Source organism: Microcebus murinus, chromosome 10 (assembly GCF_040939455.1).
Source record: "Microcebus murinus isolate Inina chromosome 10, M.murinus_Inina_mat1.0, whole genome shotgun sequence".
Classification (NCBI taxonomy): Eukaryota; Metazoa; Chordata; class Mammalia; order Primates; family Cheirogaleidae; genus Microcebus; species Microcebus murinus.
Genome location: NC_134113.1, coordinates 36,435,519 through 36,450,976, shown reverse-complemented (window position 1 = coordinate 36,450,976; position 15,458 = coordinate 36,435,519). Strand labels below are relative to the sequence as shown.

Below are 15,458 nucleotides of genomic sequence, written 5' to 3'. Positions count from 1 at the left end.
AACATCCATTGTAAAGCAAGTTTCAAAATTAAATTTAACATTTGATAGTCAAAATATTCCCATAATTTTATAATAAACAAATGTAAACCTCTTTATCACTAAGAATTCAATGATGAAATTTTTTTTATCTTCTACAAAATGGAAATATTTTATGAAATATAAGCACATTAGTTGCTATTTAAATTATTTTTCTCACTGTTGGATCATTGTGACAATTTAAACTAAAGATAAATGATCTGAGATGTTTTTAAAGCTGTAGCTTTAAAAGCTGTAGCTTTACAGGGTCCAATTTTAATTACACAAAAATTAAAGTTTAGAGAAATCCATTTGTATAGTTGTATTTTCAAAGAGTAGACACTTCAGTTTTGGTCTTTGCACCTGACAATGGAAGTATGATAAAGCCGCGATTGGAACAGTAGTCAATTCCATTTGTTTTTAATGAATTAAGTCAATATTTGAAATAGACTCCTTATTACCCGAGTTTATCTTTTCTAAGGTGAAAATTTGAATATCAAACATGACTCAGTGATTCTATTGCTTGCAGTCCTAAAGTCATAGAGAATTTTAAAAATTCGTCCTTCATCTATAATAATGTACCAAAATTAATTAAGGCAAATGAACATTCTAAATGAATCTCTTCCTCTCAACTATTGTTTGAATAATTGCCTATGCTTGACAAGGTATTTTGCATGAAATATCAACAATGTGATTTGGATAACTCTCATAATTACAAACTCTTCAACCACAGTAATTAATAAATTACTGTCCTCTCATGGGACTATCTTCAAACATTTAAAATATTTATTATTGAGAAGTTCTGTTGAGCTATTACATGCATTCATAACTTTCAAAGACCTTGAATTTCTTCCAGCTTTATTATTTGGCTACTTTAATTTTTAGTTTTCATTGAAATATAATTGACAAAAATCTTCATCATATTTGGAGAAAGGGCAGTTTTATAGATTGTTTAGGAAAGTTTAATTTACTCAGTTAATATCTAGCAATTCCAGTTCTCTCAATGTGCAGTGGTAGTTGATTAGCTTCCATCCTGGACACAGAAGTAATTACTGTCTCATATGTGAGAAAATTGAATGATTTTCAAAGAAATTTTAATAGAATCCAGTTGCAATTCACTTTCTGAAATAAGAAATTAACAATAACTGACAGTCACGCAGGTGGTCACAGAGGAAAATTAACGGAATATCCTTTCGATCAAAAACCCTGCAAGGTAGGATTCTTTAATTTTGCAAGACTTCTAGTAATCTTCCCTACATTGTCTCCATATGAGTGTATATCCCTCAGAATAGTTAGCTCTGAGTGTTCTTTAGAAAGACGGGGTTGGCATGGCTTTCTTTGTATGACTGCATGCCTGTTGGTAAAACCTAAAAATTGTGTAGTAAGATATGTGCAGAAAATGATGTCAGAGAAATCAGTGAAATAATCTATTCTAATGGGTGTTCCAGAAAGGCTAATTCCTCTCTCCTTTCTTGACCTTAAAGACAAAAGAGTATTATTGCATTTAACATGGAAAATACACATCTGTCCATTTTTATCAACATTATTCTTCTGTCGGTTATCCAGACATCCATGATTTCTTTGCCACTGATGCCACTGGTCACTGGTCATCTTTTCAGAAGCAAGACTGAAGAGGGGAAGAGGATGTATTATTGTGGGCCCCTAATCCTTTACCTGGGCAATTCTAAGGTAAATGGTTTCTTGCATTTTTGTTGTTGTTTAGTTGGTTATCTGTTTATTTGATTTTTGTTTGCTTATTATTATTATTGTATAGTCCCTGGAACACTTGGAAAGATGCCTTTTAAAATTACTGCTGTCTCTTGCCTGTCAACTGGTAGGGCTGGGTTCTGTGACTGCACCACATAGAGAATTGGCAGCAAAGTACTTTTGGGCTGGACTTCAGGCAGTGGGACAAGTCTGGGATGTCTGCTGATCTATGGGAAACAACGGCATGGAGAAAATGTAGCTCAAAAGTTTCCGAGTATCAGGCTTAATAAATATTTGGGGGTCTTTTATTACATAGTCAATAGGTTGAAATTGGAAAAAAAAACCAACAACAATGTAGCTTTGGATGACAAGATTACACGTAACAAATTTCTTTTCTCTTTACTTAGGAAAACAGGCTTTCTCCCTAATGTTGTGGCTAATGGTTGAAAATGGTTTCCCTGGCTCTAGTGCTAACTTACTAAGAAAAGAACTATGAGCACATTTGAATAGACATCCATATTTGTGGTAGATCCTGAAATACATTTGCTAAAGTTTGGTCTTAAAAATACAAAATTATTCCAGAAAGGGCTGAAATTTTCTGAAAATGTCTTAACTGTTTTGGTGAAATAATGCCAAATATACAATGATTAGTAACTAAATTTTTTACATTACCTTCTGGAAAACTGGATAAAAAATACATGAGAGTATATATTACTAAACACAATATATTGCCTTGTGTTAACTGAGGCAAAGAAAGGACAAGAAGGCAAAAAATTTTTAAAAATCATTATTATTGATACAAATAGAATACTGGTACAAATACGGATTACGGAAATGAGAATAATGGTATAATTTTCTGGTTATTTTAACTCATTACTGACAAGCAGTGAAATAGTGTTTCATTGTTTCTACATTTCAGAATGTTCTGTTTTTGCAACTATGCATATCAAGTAGAATTAGAACTGGACTGGGACCCAGGAAACTTTGGTTCTGGTGCTAACTCAGGCAGTAACTAGACTGAAAGGCCACTGAATCTTTCTGCATATTATTTTTTCATCTATAAAATTAAGAAGTTATACTGTAGTAGATTAAGGTGCTAAATGGATCAGTGTCAGAAGATCCAACATTCTGAATTTTAATAAAAATATTTGCATATATACATTTTCCTGGAAAAAGAACCCATAATTTCACCAGATTCACAGAGAACGTTCATGATTCCTCCAAAACACTGAGAACCACAGAACGAAGGTGCTTTCTAAGGTTCCTTTTAACCTTGTACACATTACCAACTTTTATGTCAAATACAAGATTTATACATTTTACTACATGAACGCCCATGTATTACATATCTGCACATTCATATCAATGTATATATCTATGCAAATACACAACCCTGAAATTATTGGTTCTGCTTAGAGATCACTTTTCAAGTATGGAAGCCATGTTAATGTAAGTGAGATCTTATTCTGAACTAGAAATGTTAGCATGTTTTGTCTGGGATTTGTGTGAGCTCAGAGTGCCATTCGAAAATTCAAGATTTATGAAAATCAAATATATGTTTGTCTACTAAGGAAAATGAGTTATCTTAATGAATTCCTTGAGGAACTCAACAAGTATTTAGTAAATGCTCGTTATTTTGCAGATACCATGCTAGGTGCTAATTTTCTTTTATGTTTAAAATAGACATTCTTTACATTAGTTTAGTAAATGTAGATGATTCTTACTTAAAACCTTTATTAACCTTAATAAAACAAACAGAAAGAATTGGAATTGGAATGTTCCTAACAACAACAAAAAAAAAAAAAAAAGAAAAAGAAAGAGACCCATAAATCATGGACTTAAAACTGTTCTAACTCTTTTTGAGAACATTAGACTTTTTTCTTCTCCTTTTTTCCCTCCTGTCCCTTTGGACTCAGGTGCAAAGAACAGAATTGGAATCATCATATTCTTTAGTTTATGGCACATACTCATCATTGCTCATTGATCAAGGAATGCCTTGCTTTTATTAATTTACTTTCACACACACACACACACACACACACACACACACACACACACACACACTCACACAAACCTCCCACTGAGACAAGAGCTGGCATCACAACTAGCTAGGATCAAAACTACTTGCCACCCCACTTCCCCATACTCATTGCCTGGGCTCTCCCAAATGAGTTAAATAGAGCATTAATGAAGGGCTCAATAAACTAGCCAATTAATTAGAGAACCTAGAAACAGATTTATGTGTGTGGACTATGATGTATAGTGATGTGACAGATCAGGAAAGAAATAAGGAATTATTCAATAAATGGAGCTGGAAATAGTTATCCTTATAGATAAAAGATAAAATTGGATCTCTACTTCACAACATACACAAAAAGTAAACTCTAGATGCATTACAGGCACTCATTTCAAAACTAAAATTTTCACTTCAGTAGAAAATATAGGTAACTATCTTTCAGACAATGGAGTAGGGGAAGATTTCTTAAGTATAACAGCAAAAACATCGATTATTTTTTAAAAGATAAATGTGAATTTTTAAAATTAAGAATTTTAAAAGTATGAAAGATACCTTAAAGACAAGTTACAAAGTAGGATAATACATTCACTATATTCACCACCAGTAAAGAACTAATAATAAGAATATAAAAAAATATACAAAAAGCACAAATTAGTAGAAAAACACATGAACAGATGTTTCAAAGAAAAAGAGACATGCATGGCCAATGAGTATAAGAAAGGATTCAACAATTTAGTGATCAAATAAACACAAATGGTGACTGCAATGAGATACCGTTTTAGTACATTCAATTGGTGAAAATTTAAATGTCTCATATACCAAGTGTTGGAGGTAATGTGGATATACAACTTGTATATTGCTTGTCTGTGTGTAAACTGGAGTAACCAAGTTTGAAAACTATTTGGCATTATTTCTTAAAGTAAAACATTCTTATACCTGATGACCCAGAAATTCCACGTCTATGTATACAGCCAAGAGAAGTCTTGGTCATCTAAGAAGAGACACATGTATGTTAACAGTAGTCCTGATTATTATAGTGAAAAACTGGAAACAACTCAAATGCCCATCATTGGGAGAGTAATTTAATAAACTGTAACATGTTCACATAATGGAATATCACATAGCAGCTGAAGCAAATGAACTATAGCAATACAAAAAAATGTGATTTCATCTCAACAATATGATACAAAGTGAAAAAGAACATCCCCCCAATATTTAATGAGTATGGTATGTTTTTATACTTTTTAAACAAAAATTTAAATATCCTGTAGAAAAATACACATGCAGCCAGACTATATAAAAAGAAAAGCAAGTAAATGATAAACACAAGATACAGTAGTCAGTTTTCAGCCCTAACTCTCCTATATTTCCCTATGAGAGAAAAAAAAAAGTAAGGAAGGAAAGGAGGAAGGAGGGAGAAATAAAGGAAGGGAGTAAGTTAATATTAATTGCCTTGCAAATACTTGAATTATAAATGATAACAATTTCTTTTTTAAATGCAAACCATCCTCAGAGATACAGCAAACTGGCTTTAAAATGTCAATTTGTAACTTATTCATTTTAGATGGCTTGTACAAATGGATTTTTCTCCGTCTATGTTGGTAACACTAAAGCAGGAATAGGTTAAATGACTTGTTCACTGAAAGAAAAAACAATTGTCATCCATGGTACCAAAAATAGAAGTTTGATTTCCAGTCTTGTGATCTCAACCAGAAGACAGAATGTTCACTTTATGTGACTGATATAAAATATAACTCCTCCAAGAAGTCTATTATTTTGAACTACTATGTAAGTTCATGTAATTACAAGCTTTTGGAAATATGTACTATTTATTTTATCATTTGTAATGGCAAATAGAAAGGCCTGGGCTGAGTATTACCCAATGGTGATGCTAACAGCCTTTGGAGCCATTACAGACTATTTGTAAAGCTCTGTTTAGATATCTTTAAAATCAATGACCCATTAGTGCAATTATAGTCTAAGATGGTTCCTGCCACACAGACCCTGTCCTTGCTACCAGAACGTGACATGTTGATGTTACAAACTCTCTACACATCATTAAAAACTTTGTGGCTTCACTCAAAGAAAGCCATAGAAATAAACTATAATTATACTTTAAAAATTCTGCTCCCAGTGAGTGATATGTCATTCTGTTTTTGCAATTCCTATATAAAATTATATTCTCCAAAAAACTCAATGAGTACATTTAATTTTTGCAGTTTGTTTATCAGTTTAAAAATCTTCCCAATACCTATCTTTCTTACCTCATTCACACAGTCTCATATAGTCACATTTCCTACAATCCATAGATGCTCAGTAATCTATGTGAAGGAAAACACAAATTACTCACTATGTAACTATAGATTTACAGAATTAGAAGGACCTTATGGTATAGACTAACATTTGTCAGCTGATACTATATTCCCTTATTAGAAAGTAGTCTTCAGTTTAGGGAGGCTGGGGAATGGGAGGAAATATCATGGACCCTTTGAGACTCTGATGAAACTGTGCAGTCATCCCAAGAAAAATCCACTGCTTCCCCCAAAATAATAAATGCAAATTAACAAAATAGTATGTTAAAAAAGAAAACTTTGTTTCTCTTTAAATATTTTTCAATGAGCAGGATGTTTTATTTGGCTTAATACAAAGTTAAAATTTAGAATGATCTTTCACATGGAAATATTGAAGTCATTTTTAGTATTCAATCACTTTTGAATCTGTTTTAATAGCAGTGACTGCTCAAAGTTGCAGCTCCCATAGCTTTACAATATCAAATAGAATTAAATTCCCTATCAAAGCACAGTGCACTTTTGTCAAGACACCCGAGCTTTCTCTGAGATATTTAAGGTTGAATTCAGGTTCTATTCTTTGTCCTCAAGTCAAATGAAATCATTTTTGGAGAGGTTGGCATCAACAATGCAGCTTTTGTCAGCAAGGGAAGATGCTTGAATCCTTAGTTCAAATCTAAGTAGTGTAAGTAGCAGGAACCTTTAAAAGAGTTTTCTAGTCTTTCCAGGTGTTTGTAGATCTTCCCCATGGATAAGCTGACAAGGCTTTTTCATTTTCAACTTCCTTGTTCTAACTGAAGTCTCTTTTTTAGTATTGAAATAATCACAAGTTTTCATCTTTGATCTCTTCTTCCAAAATGGCAGGTGTTTATAGAGGCACCCTACTAGACCAGAGAATCTGGAATTAAATACTAGCCTCATGCTTTTGGCTTAACATCTACAACGAACTTCTTTAGTCAAACTGTTCTAGATGCAGCTTTCCTTTATTTAAAGAATAAATAAAGTGAAATTTCTGCCCCGAGTTCAGCCAAGTGCATTAACACTTATCCTCTGGAAAGCCAAGAAACTTTTTATAGTAAAAGTAACATATTTTGCCTCTGTTTCTAAATAAAAACTTTAGAAAATATAGATTTAAGGCTATGGCTGTGAAATTATTAGGTCACTTTACAAGATCAGGAAAAGCACCTTTTAGGATAATTGTCAGAGTCTTTGATACTAATGCATGTGGATGGTAAAAGCAACAAAAGTATCAATGACAGGTGGAACCTCTTATCTTCACCAGACTCATCAAGCTGGATCTTAGATTCAGAAACTACATATGTACTCCATACATATATATTTATATATATATACACACACATATATATGGAGTATATACATTATATATACACATACATATATATGTATATACATACATATATACATATATATGTATACATATATACATATATATAGTATGTGTGTATGTATATATATATATATATATATATATATAAAATGCCTACAGTATCAATATCTTTTCTTCCATTAGGAGTTTTACTTGACAAAGAAACTTTTTTACTGTTGAAAGGACTTGGCCTTTAAGGCATCCATGAGGCATCTCACACACACACACACACACACACACACACACACTCTCTCTCTCTCTCTCTCTCTCTCTCTCTCTCACAGACATCAGCATTCATATGATAGATAAAATCTGAGTTTCAATGAAACAACAATAGTTTTCATCCAGTTGCATGCCAAAAGGGAATGTCACAGCTGTTATTTTCAGCATAACTGGCTTCAAAATAGTAAATATTAGCAAAATGCCAGAGTTCAGGAGTAGGTTATATCAAGGGAACAGAGGCACTGTTTAAATTTTTTGTTGTTGTTCTAAGCAACCCACCAGTTCAAGCATTTCTAGAGTACTTGATAAAGCTTTCTCCAGTTATTTATGGTTTCTTTCTATTTTAAATGTATAAAGACTTTCATGTTGGGGCAAATATAAGTTTTGATAAATTTCTACCCTTTTAAAATTGAAATTATCTCTCAGTAAAAATATATATATTGTGCAATTTTTTTTCAGGATGCTCAGAAATAAGCTTCCTTGACTTCATTCTCTCAGTGGCAGGAAATTTATCACACAAGAAACAGTCTGGCTTTTGTGTCCCATCACATTTAGCAGTGCAAATAAAATCAAAGAAAGTGTAAGATCCATCAGCTTTCTTTTTTTTTTTTGACATTTGCCAACTTAAGCTAAGTTTAATGTGAACAGGAAGAGATATGCACAAATACAATGTCAGATGCATTTTCATTAATTCTGATGAATACAATGCTATTCTGGATGCCATTGTACAAAGATGATAATTTTACATAAGAAATCCATGCTACTCTATCCATGTTTAAATGAAAACATTTAAAAAGCAAAAAACATATTTTGTCATAAACAATTTTTTTTTGCACAGAGTGAAAGAAACAAAATAAAGCTAAATAAAAAGTTCTATATGAATATTTATGTTTGCTCTTACTTAACCTACAACATGAAATCCATACATGACCTTCAGTTTAGAAAATCCCTGTTCTAAAGTAATCTGAAATACACCATCTAATCTCTGCTCTTGTTATAGGAACCTTCTTATAAGTGAGTCCACTGCTGAGAATTTCTAGTTATCCTTAATTATTTGCATTCTTCCATTTTTCATCCAGTGGTCTGGCACATATAATTCCCTTTCCCCTTATCCCATCAAATATTGGATGACATATCTTATATTACAAATGATTTTTCTCTTTGTGTGGCTAAATATCCCTGTCTTTTTTCTACAAGCACTATAATGTGTCAACATCTGTCTTAAAATTTGAAGCCTCCTATTAAAAATTTTGCATTTTTGAATTATTGAAAAACTACAGGGTTATTTTTCTTATCTTTAACTAATATTTCTATTAGAACATATTAAAACTTTAGCTTATTCTCAATAAATCCACCAAACTTTTCACCAGAGTAGCTACTATTTCTTAACAACCAACCCTTTAAGGTAGGCACTGTATTAGTTGGAGTATTTAATGTTATCTCATTTTATTTAGTCTTCCCAACAATCCCATGAAGTTATTATCGTCTTATTTTTAAAAAGAATAAACATAACAAGGTCACAGAAGTTAAGCAACTTGGCAAAAGATTACATAAGTAAGTGGGCAAGCAAGGGTGTGAATCCAGGTTTGTCAGAATCCATTGTCAATATTCTTTCTGTACTTTTCCAATACACTACAGTAAGCATTGATTCAGCATCAGACTTCTCTCCCTCCCTCCCTTCTTTCATTCCTCTGTTTCCCTCTCTTTCTCTTCCTTTTTTCCTTTTTTTCTTCCTTCCCTCTCTTCTTTTCTTCCTTCACTGCTTCCCACTCTCTCTTCCTCCAACTCCCCTTTCTCTTCTCATCCTTGCTTCATCTCATCTTGTCACTATTGATCCAAGTGTATGTTTTCTTAGGGTAAATTTGAATCTGGGTTTTATCATGCAACCAATTATTAGCTCTGTCATAAAGCTTATTAAGCTTGTCTTCTATGTTTTCATCCACACAATAGATCGAGGCATTTTATAGAATAGCATTAAAAATAAAACCTTGTGTCATAATGCTATTTCTCATATGGTTGTAGGAATTAGGGTGCAATGGTTCAATTTATTTTGTTTTAATGATTGATGGTGGGGCAACAAATATAAATATATTAGTCTGTTTTCTTAGATCCAGCTTGTAGAAACTACCATTTCTCTATCTTTTATCCATTTCCAGACTTACCAAAGTAGTACACCTAGAAATAATTTGGAACCCTACTCTTTGATAATAATAGCATCTGGGGATTGTGTAATTATTGTCTATAGGTGTCTTTACATATATGATCTTGAATTATCAGGACTGCTATAAGACTAGTGGTATTATGCCATTATTTTTAAACTAAAACAAATAAGTTTTCAGAGAAGTAAAAAAATAAGTAGTCAAGTTGGAATTCAAACCTTGGCCAATTTGACTGCAACACTACTCTAGTGACCTTACTTCTTTCTCTGATCTGAAAGAACATCTCACAGTAACCTTTCCAACATCCCTGGTAGGAGGTATTGTGGTGAAAATGCCCAATCCATAGATCCCTTAAAAAAATAATTCTCATTGGGGAACAAGAGCACTTGAACAATAGACTGATACACTCTAAATATTTCTTCTATCTTGTCTTAAAAGTTTATAAGACGAAAAGATCACTTTATAAAGAAGTGGTGTAAGATGTAGATAGAGTTGGGATGGTGCTGGAGGGCTAACGAGCTCCATCCTTAGGAAGAAAAGAATGAGAATAGGGAAAAGGGGGAGAAAATCTAGAAGGAGAAAAAGACACTTTATACAAAAAACGTCTGCACCCGAATGTTTACCGCAGTACAATTGCAAAGATGTGGAAACAACCCAAGTGCCAGGTGGATTAATAAAATGTGGTATATGTATATCATGGAGTACTACTCAGCCATAAAAAATGAATTAGTACCTTTTGCAACAATCTGGATGTAACTGGAGACCATTCTCCTAAGTGAAGTATCACAAAAATGGAAAAACAAACACCTCATGTACACACTATTAAATTGGAACTAACCAATGAGCACTCCTGTGCCTAGATGGAAGTAAAACTCAACAGAAATCAAGCAGGTGGGAGGAAGAGACGGGGATGGGTGCAATCATACCTAATGCGTACAGTGTACACTATCTAGGGGATGGGCACACTTATAACTTTGACTTAGGCAGTACAAAAACAATCCATGTAACCAAAATATGTATACCCCCATAATACTCTGAAATTCAAAATAAACATGCAGACAGCAGTTATAATTGTGGGAGTAAATCCTTAAAATAGACTAGTGCCTGCAGCTCATCATACTTCAGGTCACTGAACACATACACAATCCTGGAAAGCAGAAGCTTGAATGTTTTAGAACATGGAAGATGATGGTAGTAAACAATATTTAGATCGCTAATTATGTTTTTGGTTACTCTGATTGTGGAAACAATTTCTTCATATTCTGTTGTGGAAATGAGATGTCCTTTTAAAATATGATTTATACATTTATTAATTTCTTTCTCTGAGGTACAAAGAATATAAAGTGTCACGAAGAAGTTCATCTTTTGGCAATTGAACCATTTGTAGCATAATTCAGTTCTCTTATGGAATTCTCTTATTCAAAAATCAACATTTCATAAACATTATTTTTCAACTCTATATTTATATGTTTAGGCCATTGAAGATAATTAATACAATGTGGATCCAAAACTTGAGGAAGTGACTTGAAATCACAGAAATGGTCTTTGTTTGGACTATAAGTACCATAAAATTTTTATTTCATTTCTCATTCAAAAACTCACATGAATGTTCTCTTATAAGCCAGCACATCTCATTATAGAAAAGTAGTATCATATGTTAACCCATTCTCTGTCATGTTCTCTGAAATTACTTATACAGATTAGGCACAATTTAATTATTGATCAGGGTTCTTTCAAGATGCTTCAGCAATCAAATATAGTCAGGAACAGTATCAGTGACCAACTCTCCGTATTCTGTGAATAAAGCTGTGTGTGGATTGCAATTCAAGTGCTACTTATTTATTAATAGAACAATGCCTTTCTTAGTTGTATACATACACAGTCTTCCTTCAGTACTAATCTTCACATGCTTTTTCCAGTAATATTACACATTACTGAAAAATAGCTAAGTAAAGAAAACTGCTAATCTCCTTTAAGCCTATCCATTTGCAGTTAAAAAAAAAAAAAAAGCATAAAATGTCATCAAGTTGTTCTCATGTGCTGTATATATGCCAAGAGCTGATTCAGTGATTTCATCCAAATGTAAGGCAAAATATGAGATTACCTCAACATATAATAATAACTACTGTTATACTTATGTAAGGCAATAAAAAAAAATTGGCAAAAGCTTGTCCTGCTTTCTTTTTTAAGCATAATATGTGTTTTACAATCTTGTTGGCACTGGTGTGACCTGTATCTGTTTTTGTGCTGGTGAGTGCAAGTAAGAATGATGCCACCATAGTTTTTGTTATCTTCCCCAGTTTTCTTGACAAAATTTGTAACTGTTAATAGAAAATATTTCTGAATAACCCAGATAATTCAACCTATAAATATTCTGAGCATTGTTTGAATCGAAAACTTCAAAGGTGTCTAGCCAGCACTGCAGGCAGTGATCAAGACACCAGGAGTAAAAGTGTTCCAGGCTCAATTAAATTTAATTTTTAGGTATTTATTGTCATATTTTCTAGTTGAACTTTTCTTTACTAGCTTTTGGATTTACCAGTCTGACAGCATCTATTCATATTTTATGTTTTTTATTGGAAAGGTTTTCACTAGACAGATTCACAATATTCAGAATTGTTTTATATACATTGCTATTTTTATCATTACTTCCCCATAGCTAATGCAAATCAACACAATAAGAATCATAAAGAAAATTCCAAACTTAACAAATATAAACAATACCATACAACTGGTGTGAAATGTTAGCCAAGATGAAGTGACCTTTTATACTTTCTGTATAAGACGCATTGCCTTTAAGAACAAATTATTACTAAGGATGCTACTGTGAACATAAAATTAATAGTAAGGATATTACTGTGAACACAAAATTAATCTTGTTCATATTATAAAATGTAAGGTAGATAACTTATATCATCATTATTTTTAATTTCTGCATTGCCTGTAGATCAATGATAGACTTCCATGGACTTCAAATGACACATATACCCAATTTACCACAGGCAGAGTTTGCAAGATATATTTATAAAGTACCCATATTTATTTTCTTTTTTACTTTCATTCTTTTTTTGTCCATATCAAATGTTTATTTGAACAGATATCTATTCCACCTTTACATCTCCAGACTCAGGCTTCAGATTTAGATGCCTGCTAGACGTCTCTACTTAGATGTCTGAAAAGCATTATCAACTTTTTTGGATAGTCTTCTCCAAAACTGGTCCACCTTTCATCTTATTATATTATTGTTCATTCAATTGTTCAAACCCAAACCTAAAATTCAATTGAATCTTCTCTCTAATGGCCCATATATCCATCCAAAACATCAAAACTTACTGTTGACCTTAACTCTCAAAAAATATATCTGGAATCTAACACTTCCCACTACTTGCCCTGCTACCATCTTTGTCCAAGCTGCCATTATCTCCTCTCACTTGATCTACTCATTGCTGGTCTCTTTTGTTTCTACTCTTGTACTGATACTGTATTCTCACAATTGCTAGAGAGATCTTTTAAAAAAGCAAATAAGATCAGATCAAAACTCTCCAAGGGATTCCTATCATGCTTAGAATGAAATACAGTGTTCTTACTATGGCCTGCAAAGCCTCATGTTACCTACTCTTTAGCTTTCCCTAAGGAGCCTACCTTGCTAATTTCACTGCAGACATACTAGTTTCAGGGGTGTCCATTCGTGCCTCTGCATTTTTTGCACTTGTGGTTTCCTCTGCCTGGAACACTATAGTCACTGATATTTGTGTGACTTCAATTAGGATTTTTTTTTTTCTGATCACCTTCAACTTAACGAAGGCTTACCCTGACCCTTCTAATCCTGCTTTACTTCTTTCCATAGTCTTGCCACCTTCTGATTTTGTATTGCATACTTATTTATCCTAATGTTCTCCCACTGGACTGTAATTTCCATGAAGGTAGAGACTTTGAATTGAACATAAAACATATGCCCAGTGAACAGAGAGATATATTTGATGTGTTCTATCCTTTAGTTCTGTGGAAAGCATAATGCTAAGACACAGAAGAGATGATAGAATCTCTAAAAAGGAAAAATTGGCCACCAAATCTCAGAGGAATGGTACTCTGTGAAGAAAGAAAAGAGTGCATAGGAAATTTAGCTTTGCCTACAGAATGACTACATTAGTGATGACAGTAACCAAGAGAATGCTCTTGGAGTTTCTAGATACCTTATACCTTTCCCACTGAAGGTGAGCCAGTAGCAGAGAATTCATATACTTTGAGAAATTTCCTTTCAGCCTTTGATCAAATTCATAGGTTAAAACCTAGAGATACTATTATAGTTATTTACTTAACCTGTGTCCAATATTAACAAGATTAAATGGTGAACAATTTCATTTGAGAAATATTTAGTACACAACAGTATAGGTCAAATCCCAACAAAGGCCAAATTTTAACTACACTGCATAGGTACCAGCTTAAATCTGTAGTGAGAAAGGTTTTGTATGTCTCTACTTTAGTCTTTTCTACCTAGTGACTACTTAGAAACTTACATTGTTGAGGCAAAAGAATGTGCATTAGCCACAAGTAGAGTTGCAAAGAGAAAGGGAGGGTAACACAGGATTCATTGAGAGGTGCATGCTGTATGCTACAACTCTCCAGGCAATCATTGGGTTCCACTGGCTTTGGAGAGGATGACAGTAGTGAATACATCACCAGTGACTTCAAACAAGGCAAATATACTGGATGTATTAACTCTAAGTTCTAACCTATTATCACCTGTAACTGATGGGGAAGTGGTAATGGGTTAATGGATAAAACAATATAGCCTATATATCTCAAGTGGATTATTTTGTAACCAATTAAATTCATTAGTTGAACAGTCAATTCTATCACACGTCAATGCAAAATTCAAATAGTCATTTCAACATATTTGTTTCAACTTAGCCTTCTTAAAACTATTAGTTAAGAAAACATTGCAAAGATTTTACTAGAAAGCCATGTCAGACTGTTTGGTGATTTCCCATTATTGCACTAGCCAATAATGTTTGAAATGACTATAACTTTACTCAGTAGGAGGTTACTCTTTCAGATTTACCTGTGAAAGACTTACTTGAATGTTATTCTAAGACAAGCTGAGCCCCCATTAATTATAATTATTTCTACTTGAATTTACACATGGCTTCACGTAGCCACTAAACTGTTTAGACTACATGCAACAGTCACCTATTGATGCAGTCCCTTCCATGGTACCAGAAGATCAACATTTGGTTTTATATGAATATATAAATCCTGGCAGGATCTAATTTAAGAATTTAGCAGACTAAATTATATTTTATCATCTGTCCAAGAAGATAAAAACAGAAAATTAAAATGTAGTTCCAATCTTAACTATTTCAACTGTTTGTGTAAAAAAGACATGTTTTCTATTCAGAAGACATATGGCAGAATTTAGCTATTAAAAGCTTGGTGTCATACCTCTCGAATAGCTGTGCAAAACTCACTCTGAAGCACTTTTTTGAGGGATTGTAGCTTGTGCACTGGTACTTCTCCAGATTCTTGTAGTTTTTCCAGCAATTCAATTGCTCTTGCAACATCTGAATGAAGAAAAATCAAAATGGAGAAACCTAGAATAAATTGTATCTCATCAGCAAAGTACTACTATTCCAATTGAATGGTAATATTGAAAAGCAAGTAGA

At 33.0% G+C, this 15,458-nt stretch overlaps 1 protein-coding gene across 4 annotated transcripts in view; it reads right to left on the bottom strand.

Annotated features, from left to right (window-relative positions):
• LIN7A (lin-7 cell polarity scaffold A) overlaps positions 1-15,458 on the bottom strand; it is a 153,040-nt gene that overhangs the window by 60,799 nt on the left and 76,783 nt on the right. For 3 of the 4 annotated variants that reach the window (XM_076007140.1, XM_012759760.3, XM_020287967.2), the window contains exon 2: positions 15,238-15,356. The exons of the other annotated variant lie outside the window; for it this stretch is intronic. Coding sequence is in view for 1 of the 3 variants with exons in the window: in XM_012759760.3 (XP_012615214.1) it covers positions 15,238-15,356 (119 nt within the window). In the remaining 2 variants the exon portion in view is untranslated. The remainder of the gene's footprint in view (positions 1-15,237; positions 15,357-15,458) is intronic. 4 annotated transcript variants of the gene reach the window in all.